This window comes from Neomonachus schauinslandi, chromosome 9 (genome assembly GCF_002201575.2).
Source record: "Neomonachus schauinslandi chromosome 9, ASM220157v2, whole genome shotgun sequence".
Classification (NCBI taxonomy): Eukaryota; Metazoa; Chordata; class Mammalia; order Carnivora; family Phocidae; genus Neomonachus; species Neomonachus schauinslandi.
In genome coordinates, this window is record NC_058411.1 from 139,244,872 (window position 1) to 139,255,355 (window position 10,484).

Sequence of the window (10,484 nt, forward strand, 5' to 3'; positions counted from 1 at the left end):
CCATGGCACGGATCTGCTCTGGGGGCAGGAGGAGACGGGGGAGACCGCTGGGTGGGTGGCAACAGAGGGGACAGAATGCTTCCAAAGAGGCCCCGTTTGTGACCTCAGGCACTGAATTCAGAGCTCCCTTCTCCACCCGGTCAGGTCTCCGCGTGGCAAGGCCTTGGACGAAGTGGGGTGTCTGGGGTCTGCTGGGCCCTGGGTACCGGGCCGGCTACCTGCCTCTAACCCGGGGCTTTTGCTCTTCCCTGGCAGATTCTGCCCATTGTCATCTTCTTCAGCTGTGTCATGTCCATTCTGTACTATGTGGGCCTCATGCAGTGGGTGATCCAGAAGGTGAGTTCCTAATGCCACGGCCTCTGGGCTCTCGGGGAGCTACCTACCCGTGGGGCTCCTGCTCTCCCGGAAGGCCTTGCACCCAGAGCCCAAACCCTCCCTCACTCCCCAGCTCTGAGAGCCTGAACCTTCCCAGGATCCTGCTCCCGGGGTCTACACTTGCCACTCAGAGTCTACTGTTTGCAGAGTCTCTTGTCGTGATACTAAAGGGAGATGGCACCAAATACAATGTGGTCTTTGTGTGAGGGAAGTTGCAGAAGTGAGGCTGCTTTGAGAAGAAATATCAGGGAAAGAAATCATTTGTACCAAAAAGATCTTGAGAGACCAGAGCAGTGGGCCACGTGGGCCAGACTTAGCTGGTGTACATGTCAAATCCTGTGCTTATGTTCATAAAATGTGCCGCACGAAACCAGGACGCAGGAGGTGGCATTGGGCAGCAGTTGGCCCTGGCCATGGGGATGAGTCTGAGGTTTTAGCCTATCGAGCTCAGAATAAACCAGGGGCAGCAGGGGGCCACCAGAAAGACAAAACCACCTGTTATGTAAGGAGTGCCCAGCGCAGGGCAGGAGGGAGGTTCTCTCCAAACCTGGAGTGTGTGTTCGGCCAAGGGGCTTTGGCAACTGAAGCCTCAGGGGAACAGTGACAGGGCCCGACACCATGCCCTCCACAGCATGGTTGCAGGACGTAGGGCTGCTGAGCCTGGAAAAGAGGCTAGGATGGAGGAGGTGAGGGTAGGAGAGCCGTCTCCAAATGCCTATAAAAGAAGGGTTAGATAAAAGAGCAGCCAGGGAGGTTCCTGCAGCGGGGAGAAATTCCAGGGAAGCAGACTTCATCTTGATTGAAAGGAAGAACTTTCTAATACAATGTTTCCCAAAGCCTTTTTCACAAAACTCCAGCTCCATGGAGGGTTAACACATGTTACTAGGTAAAGGGATCCCATGGTCAAATACTTTTGCGAAGCTGGGCTAGATAAATTCGAACAGGTTTTTTGTGCAGGATTTCTCAGAGCCTTTTTCTAAGCTATGTATTTGGTAACCTGCAAAATGTGTGTGTACAGAAATTCTCAAGTATATTGGGCCAGGGAACCTTTTTGTATGGAGACAGAGAACATGCATGTGAGAAGCCCTGTTGTAGTGATTGGAGCTATCCTAAGGTGGAGTCGGGGGGCCTTGGGAAGTGGTAAGCCCCCATGAATGGAGGTGTGAAAGGAGAAATGTAGGTGAGGGTTTCCTATGCTGGGCTGGAAGTTGGAAGGAAGACTTACCAGGTGCTTCCACCCTGCCCCTGACTCTCTCCGACTCTGGGGTTTGCCTGCCCACAAAGAGCTCTCTGCCTCCTAGATCAGTTGGCTGATGCAGGCCACCATGGGCACCATGGCCACTGAGACCCTGAGTGTGGCTGGAAACATCTTTGTGAGCCAGGTGGGTACTGCAGCCCCTGCCCTCATGCTCAGCAGCAGCATTCCCGGCGGGGCGGGGGGGGGGGGGGGCGGTCCTGAGTCCTCAGAGCTCTGATTCAGTCAGCGGAAGAGACACTTGGACCTTCTCCCAGGGTCACCAAAGGCCGCTGCCCCGGAGATGCTCTGTTTGGGGGTGCACTCTTTGCCTGAGTCATGCCAGGGAGGATGGCCTCTGTCTGGCACCTCCTACTGCTCTAGGCCATGGAGGTCTTCATCCGCTTAGAGACTCACAAATCCTACAGGTGGCTTCCACCTTTCTCCCTTCCTGTAGAAACAGGCTCGAGGGTGGGAACAGTTTGCCATGACCCCACAATATAAGTCAGGACTTAGAATCCACCTGTTCCCTTTCCTGGGCAGTGTTCCTTACATGACATCATTTTGTCTTCTTTTTTCCCCTCCTCCTTTCTGAAATATATTTTCCAAAGTAAATGTGACTCTAAAGGGCCATGTCGGCCCTGAGCCCCTTTCAGAAGGCCCGGTCCTCCTGGGGGTGAGACCCCGGAGCCCGTTCCAGGGACCCAGCCCATCGGAACAACATTGGGGTCACCAAAAGTCCTATTTGCCACAGAAAACCATATTTCACAGTTTAGGAAATTGGAGCATATTTTCATCTTTTTGGCGATAGTACCACTGGGTTGATTTCAAAGGGTTTTTTTTTAAGCCAATGAAGACAGATGTGCTCTTAGATAGATTGTCTCAAATCCCTTCAGATGTTTAAAATGAAGCAAAAGAGAAAGAAATACTGAAATACGAAAACACGTCTTTAAATGAAATGTGGCAAATGTGCTCCATGGTTTTTGCTGAGAAAATACAAATTTTAGGTGAATGGGATTTGGGTGATGTGAAGAGCTCCCCAAGTGAACTGACTTTGGACCAGTTGGTGGGCACGTTGACCTAGACCCCTGGGTCTTTGCCTCGCTTCCCCCAAGGGAAGGGGATGGGGAGCCTCTGAGGATCAGCAGCATCATCTCAGCCCTGATGCTGGCAGCCTGGGTCCTCTTCTCTGGCCACACTCTGTCCCTGGGGGGTTGCACCAGCCCCATGGCTTAACCACTTCAAGTGTCACCCCAGACCCTAGCTCCAGCGTGACCCACCCAACTGCCCCTTGACCTTCCACTTGGGTACCTAAAGGGCATCTCAGATTCACCACACCAAGTCCAAGCAGGTTAACCCCGATTCCCTCCTCGACACAGCTGCACGCTTCCAAGTCTTTCTCTTCTCAGGAAAGGGTACTTCCTGTAGCGTCTTCCACGAAGTTGATCAGACAAAACTCCAGGATTCTTCCTTCCCTCCTCAGCTTCCCTCGCTCCTGGCAGCCCCCGGCCCACCTGCCCCTCCTCCTCCAGCTCCAGCGCCCCACCCCCACCCCCTCTGCCACAGGCACACTGGCCTGCTCATGGGTCCTCAAAACTGCTGAACTCAAATCTGCCCCAGGGCCCTTGCTGTTCACTCTGCCTGCAATGCTGTGCTACCAAATCCAACCGATGGCCCCTGTGGTCTCAGCTCCAATGTCACCTCCTCGGACAGCCCTTGCTTGTTAATTCTAAACACCCCGCAACCACCAGGCATTCACCAAGCACATATCTCCATAGCTTTAGCACCGTCTACGAGACACTGTTTATCTACTTGGTTCCTTGCTGGTTATCCATTTCTTCCCATAACCCACCCTCTTCCACTGCTCCCAGGATAAAAACTCTGTGCGGTCAGGGGTTCTATCTTGTTTACCCCCAATCCCTATTCTATAGAAGAGTCTGGAACATAGGAGGTGCTCAATAACTGTTCATTAAATGAATAAATGAATGGCTCCAGGCTTGCCCAGATGCCCTGGAGTAAACACACCACCGAATGCCCATCTCCTTTCTTTCTGGCAACCCCTATGGCTTCATTAAAAGCTCAGGCCTGGAGTTCCATCCATTCTGGCCCTTTGCATGAACAGAGGTGATTTTCGGGACCTCTCTGATTCTCTGTTTGCTCTCCTGGAAAAGGGGGATGACCACTTCTTTCTCAGAAGGTCATGAGTGATGAATGTGAGGTGCCAGGACCTAGTGGGCACTTGACCCAGGGGAGCATCATCAGGCCAAGAGGAAGGGCTGGGGGTCCTTGCCTAGAGCCAGGCCAATGCCAAGGTTCAGGGAGGCCCAGCCAAGTACAGACTACGGTCCCGACCCTGCCTTGCTGACTCTGCCCCTGGGATCCCCGGGACCCTCTGCGACTTGTGCCCACTCCCGGGGGAAGGGGGGACACCCTGGCCGTCTGACATCTTTCCTGTTTGCAGACGGAGGCTCCTCTGCTGATCCGGCCCTACCTGGCCGACATGACTCTGTCCGAAATCCACGCCGTCATGACCGGAGGCTATGCTACCATTGCTGGCAGCCTGCTGGGCGCCTACGTCTCCTTTGGGGTATGTCGAGCTCTCCCTGTGCTTGCTGAAAACCTCCAGAACCTGAAACCCTCCTTTGGTGGGAGCCGCACACAGCTCGTGGCCGGAGCAACCTAGAGTCTTCCTTCGTGGGCTGCGCCGGGAAGGCGGGCCAGGTGGGCGGGACCGTTCGGGCTTCTCACGTGGCCACGGCGGGGCAAGAGTTTCCAGTGTTCCACCTGCTGAGCACCTCTCCTGTACCAGGCAAAACGCTAGGTATCTCGACATTCCCATTTTACAGATGAGGAAGTTGAGGCTCAGAGAATAGGCGAGATGCCCCAGCCAGGATTCGAGCCCACATCTGTCTCACTCTAAGACTCATACGCACAGTCCCTCCACCTGCTGTCCCTGGAGATCTGTCCTTCTCCCCCTGCCCTCCTCTTCCCCACACCCTTGCTGGGCACAAGTCCTTCCTCTGCTCCTAAATTATTGCTTATGCAGCTTTTGAGCGCAATGCATTTCTAGGTCAAATTCCAACGGTGTGACTCAAGCCCTTACACCAATCCCAATCCTGCGTGGCAAGCAGAGATGAATCTTCCCATGTGTCCCCTACAAAGTGCCTGGTAATAGCGCTCTGCATTTGTTAAACACTCTGTACTTCTTTGTGCTTCCACATGCAAATCTTTAAAGATCTTAATGTTTTTCTTAACTATCAAAGAAATTCTTGCTTCTTGCAGAAGCGAGGAAAGTAAAAAAAAAAAAAAGAACTTCTTCAAACCCACTTCTCAAGGGAACTGCTTTTACTAGATTAGAAGTTTAGAACAGCAGTTCTCTTGACTGAGAGCTTGTTAGAAATGCAAATTCTTGCCCCCCCCCCCCCCCCCGTCCCCCGCAGACCCACTGAATCAGAAATGCTGGGGCTGGGGCCCATATCCTGTATTATAACAAGCCTTCCAGATGACTCTAGTGCTCAATTTGAGGACCATTGACTTAAAATTCATCATTCCAGATCTGTCTGTGTCGTCATTTAAGTATATATACCTGAATACACACATACTCGCTTTCTTTTTTTACTAAAAATGAAGTAATTCTACCCTTGGTTTTCGGCAGTTTGCCGTTTTCTTGCAAAATCTGAGCATGACATGAAATCCAGAAGTAAAAAGGAAAAGGTTGACAGAGCTACTCATAAAAATGAAAAATGTCTATATGGTGAAAGTCACAATTTTTAAAAAGTTTAAATGATTGATCAGGTGAAAGTTCATAAATCATAAAAAGATATTCCAGCTCACTGATAGTCAAAGAAATTAAAACAATAGTAACTTCTGTTTCTTCTAGAAGATGTGCAATATTTTACATGCTTCTATTTTTTAAAAAATACTTTATTTATTTGCCAGAGAGAGAGAGAGAGCACAAGCAGGGGCAGCGGGAGGAAGAGGGAGAGGGAGAAGCAGACTCCCCACTGAGCAGGGAGCCTGACAGGGGCTTGGGGCTCGATCCCAGACCCCTGAGATCAGGACCTGAGCTGAACGCAGACACTTAACCAACTGAGCCACCCAGGCATCCATTTACATACCTCGAAATGGCAGGGCTATTGGGCGCTCTTGACGGGAGTGTAATTTGCTGTCACCTTTTGGGAGAACATCTGTCAGTCAGTTTAAATACTCTTTCCCAGGCGCCTGGTGGCTCAGTCAGTTAAGCGTCTGCCTTCAGCTCAGATCATGATCCCAGGGTCCAGAGATCGGGCTCCCTGCTTGGCAGGGAGCCTGCTTCTCCCTGTCTCTCTATCCCTCTCCCTCTGCCCCTCCGCCCTGCTCTCTCTCAAGCTTGCTCTCGCTCTTTCAAATAAATAAATAAAATCTTAAAAAAAAAAACTCTTTCCCCTTGATCCAGTTAGGAATATTATGATACGGAAATATTTTCATAAGTGGTCAAAAAATGCCAAATTCCAACGTTATTTGTAATAACAAAAAAAAGAAAGAGCGAGCAACAACCTAAATGTCATCCATATCATGCACTGTCGCTCAGCCCCTAGAGTGAGGTGGGCCTCCTGGTGTGGATGGAGAGTGTGGCCTGCCTTTCGCTGCCTGCAGGGTCTCAAGAGTGTGTGTGTGTGGGGGGGGGGGATGCTAGAATAACCCACCCTGTTCCCTCCCTTGGTCCCGAATTCCACCTGTCTTTCTCATCTCGGTTCTTGGGAGTGGGCATGGGGATGAGCCAACCTGCCCTTGGGGCACATGGGCCACACTGGTAAGCTCAGCTGCCTGAAGAACTCCCCGGGCAGAGCAGATGCTGTGTGACTTTCCCAAAAGGCCCCTTGTGCTCTGGCGTTTTGATCTTCTGGGCTTGGCACCCTCCGGACGAGAATTTTAGAGATCATCTGGTTCACCAAGGCCTAGAGAGAGCCCACCACCCCGAATTGATTTTGGAAGGAATTTGATGTTTCAAAAATGGAAACTCACAACTTTGTTCCTGAAACTTTTTTCATGGCAGTGTGTTGGGGAGCGGGGGGGTGCCACCGTTCGTTGGGACTTAGGGCTTTTACATGTCTTGATATTGCTCTGGTTTCCACAGTCAGTTAAAAGAAGGGTATTTCCACTGCGTGAGCCTTGCTGCCATTACTTAAGATTAAAATACCGGGAGAACTCTCCCTATTCCACAATCTGCCTTGCCACTCAGCTTCCTTTCCTTCTTGTCTCAGGCCAGAGTCTAGGCCCAGCCCCAGGCAGTCGGGCCTCCCACTGAAGGGACCTGGGTGCCCACTTCCCTTTAGCTCAACAGAATGTGCAGAGGCCGCCAAATCTCTACGCACAGGCTCTGGTATGAAGCCCCAATCCCCATAGCTGGCCGAGGTGAAAAGCACCCCACAGACCTTCCTTCCCTCCTTCCCTCCCTGCTCTGGATGGGCCTTTAGTCTGGAATCCGAGAAGCTCTCGTCTGCCCCCACCTGGCACTTGGCTGCCACTGCAGCAGCCCCAGGGCCTTCTCCCACAGCCCGACTTCCCACCCTCTCCCCTCTTCATTCCCTGCCCCCCCTCCCCGGGCAGCTCCTCACTGTGTCTCTGACTCTGCCCTCAGCCCCTGAATTCCAGAAAGGTCACTGCACACTCCTCCTTTCTCTTTGTTGCTCAACGGGCTCCCTTTGCCCTGCTCTCCTATTGGATCTTTCTACCCCTGTGCCGTCTAATGCACTGACCAGTAGCCACACGAGGCTACTGAGCCCTTGAAATGTGGCTGGTCTGAAATGAGATGCGCCTTGAGACCTCGTACGGACAAAAATGGATATATTTTATGAATAAGTTTTATATTGATTACACGAATGGAAAGATAATGTTTTGGATATGTTGGGTTAAGTAAAATGCATTACCGAAAATAATTTCACCTGTTTCTCTTTACTTTTTTAATTGGCTACTAGAGAATTTAAAATCACAGACATGGTTCTCATTATATTTGTATTGGACGGCACTGGTCTAGACCTCCTCCCCTGCTCTGAGGTCCCAGGGCTCCCTTGACTGAATTCTTTCATTGTGATCTCCATTTTCTTTTCTTTTCTTTTTTTTAAGAGTTTTTATTTATTTATTTGTGAGAGAGAGAGAGAGAGAGAGAGAACACAAGCTGGGGGAGCGCAGGTAGAGGGAGAAGCAGGCTTCCTGCGGAGCGGGGAGCCCAGTGCGGGGCTCGATCCCAGGACCCTGGGATCAGGACCTGAGCTGAAGGCAGACTCTTAACCGACTGAGCCACCCAGGCATCCCTATACATTTCCCTTTTCACCGTAGTTCCCCAAAACTCTAAAGCAGGCCCCAGCCCTCTCCACTAATCCCAGAAACTGGTCTCTGTCCCCACTCCTTTGGCTCAGGGGCCCCTGTGAGGGGAGCTGTTGAGGGGATCAGTCACTGATGCTCCTCAATCGTGCAAGAGTGGGGGCCCCTAGGATAGGGTCTGTGAGGTTCTGAGCAGGGCTGACAGTCTACCACTTAGTTTCCACATCTGTAAAATGGGCAGAATTTCTACCCACCTCACAGCAATTTAAGAGTTAAATGCAATAATAGAAAACAGAACAGTGTTGAAAAAGTGGTATTTCTTTCTCTGACATATTAGGGTCAGAAATCCATCCTTCTGAAACTGGCCCATTTTATGCTTTGTAGTTGTGTGGATTTTTTTCCTTTCTCAGTAAAGTTTTTTTGTTTTTTGTTTTTTAAGATTTTATTTATTTATTTGACAGAGAGAGAGCGCGCACAAGCAGGGGGAGAGGGAGAGGGAGAAGCTCCCTGCTCAGCCCTGATGCAGGGCTCGATCCCAGGACCCTGGGATCAGGACCTGAGCCGAAGGCAGATGCTTAACTGAGCCACCCAGGTGTCCCAGTAAAGTTATTTTTGATGGAGGGTGCATACCCTCTATCCCTCTCCATGTGGGATCCCCTTTGGGTAGAGAGAGGAAAGCTTTGAGCAGAAGTAGGCCCTGGGATGCTGGGGCAGAAGGTGTTCCTGACGGGGCGCCTGCAGGCAGGACTGGGGGTGTCACAGCCTGAGGAGTCGCTGGCAGTGGGGAGGACTGGCCCCGTGCCCCAGGGAGGCTAGTCTGGGCAGAACTCACCCCTTTCCAAGCTGTAATGACCAGCTGGAGCCCTTGAGGCTCTGGTCAGGCTTGGCGCACTCACACAGTGTCCAGGAATGTGACATGGGTAGGATGCGTACCCTGCTCAAGTTGGCAAGGGTGAGATGACCTCCAAAGTGGGGCAAGGGGGAGGGTCCTGGCTGATGGAGGGGCAAGTCCGCATGGGATCTGGGCAGCTCCACAGAGGCAGGTGACGTCCCAAAGCCCAGCCTGGAACATCCAGATTCTGGTTTCTTCCGGCAAGGAGCAGGGCCTGCACACCGAGGGCCTAGGACAGGGTGTGCAGGAGGTGGGTGTTGGTGCTGATACTCATGTTAAGGGATTTCTACTCCCAACTGAAAAGAAACAAAGGGGGTTTAAAAGAAGAAGGAAGGGCGCCGGGGTGGCTCAGTCGGTTAAGTGTCCGACTCTTGGCGTCGGCTCCGATCATGACCTCAGATGGAGCCCCCCATGGCAGCTTGACAATGCTTAGCCGTTCCCTTGTTGTTAGATGTTTGGGTTGGTTCTAATTTTTCCACTTGGTAAATAATACAGTGTTGGAAAAATATCCCATCCATCTCTGGGGCAGAAGACAGGGAAGCAGGGGCGCCTGGATGACTCAGTTGGTTAAGTGTCTGCCTTTGGGTCAGCTCATGATCTTGGGGTCCTGGGATTGAGCCCTTCATTGGGCTCCCTGCTCAGCAGGGAGTCTGTTTCTTCCTCTCCCCCTGCTCATGCTCTCTCTCTCAAATAAATAGATAAAACCTTAAAAAAAACAAAACCAAAAAACAGGGAAGCAAAGGGTTTGAGGCCATAGTAAGGATAGTAATTCAGGAAGGATGAATCCCTGGGGCCCAGGTTGCTCTGCCATCCTGCTGGGAAGGAATTTGGTAGCGTGGCTCCTGTAGAGAGACTCAGGGCCAAAGGGTGGCTGTTTTGGTGGCAGATTTCCTAAGGGCTCCCTGACCACAGCAGTGGATGCGATGGGCCACCTTGAAATGGTGAGCTCCCTGACACAGTAAGTATTCAAGGCGGGAATCCTATAGAGGAAGGACATTCCTATATTATGAGGTCAAATGAGGTAACTGCTTGGATCCATCACAGCTCTTGTTCTGTGAGCTTTGAAACCATCACAAACCCTTCAGCCGGTGATGGACCAGCCCTCAGATGACTGGCCAAAGGAAGACAGCCCAGAAGGGAAGGAAGGACTCTGAACTTGGAGCCAAAAGACATGAAGGTTCTAATTCCTTCTCTGACTTCATTTTGGGCAGGTCCCATTTAATCTTGGGGGGCCTCAGTTTCCTGGTCCGCGCCGTGCCGTGGGCTAACACCACTTGCTGGGTCTCACTGACCCAAGTACTGCAGGGAAAGAGGACGTTCTGTGCATCCAGCTTGTGACCCTTTACCCAGAAAAGGTATCATTACTGTCACCAACGACGACAGCAATACTGACCACGAGGACACACCCAATGAGGCAGAGCACCCATGCCCCCTGCTGCCCTGGGCTGCACTCCTGACCCCGACACTTCCTGTCTCCCTCTGTCTCGGGGTAAGCCTCACTCCCATTCCTGCAGATCGATGCCGCCTCCCTGATTGCCGCCTCCGTGATGGCCGCCCCTTGTGCCTTGGCCCTGTCCAAGCTGGTCTACCCAGAGGTGGAGGAGTCCAAGTTTAAGGGCGCAGAAGGGGTGAAACTGACTGGAGGGTGAGCACAGCGGGAGGGTAGCCTGGGGGGGTGGG

General features: G+C 51.8%; 1 protein-coding gene across 2 annotated transcripts in view; it reads left to right on the top strand.

The window, feature by feature from the left end:
- The window catches only part of SLC28A1 (solute carrier family 28 member 1), a 47,417-nt gene that overhangs the window by 29,800 nt on the left and 7,133 nt on the right, over positions 1-10,484 (top strand). Inside the window, exons 8-11 of one of the 2 annotated variants that reach the window (XM_044917994.1) lie at positions 256-336; positions 1,677-1,757; positions 4,071-4,196; positions 10,319-10,449. In XM_044917994.1, the coding sequence (XP_044773929.1) occupies positions 256-336; positions 1,677-1,757; positions 4,071-4,196; positions 10,319-10,449 (419 nt within the window). The remainder of the gene's footprint in view (positions 1-255; positions 337-1,676; positions 1,758-4,070; positions 4,197-10,318; positions 10,450-10,484) is intronic. The other variant, XM_044917995.1, reaches the window with a different exon arrangement.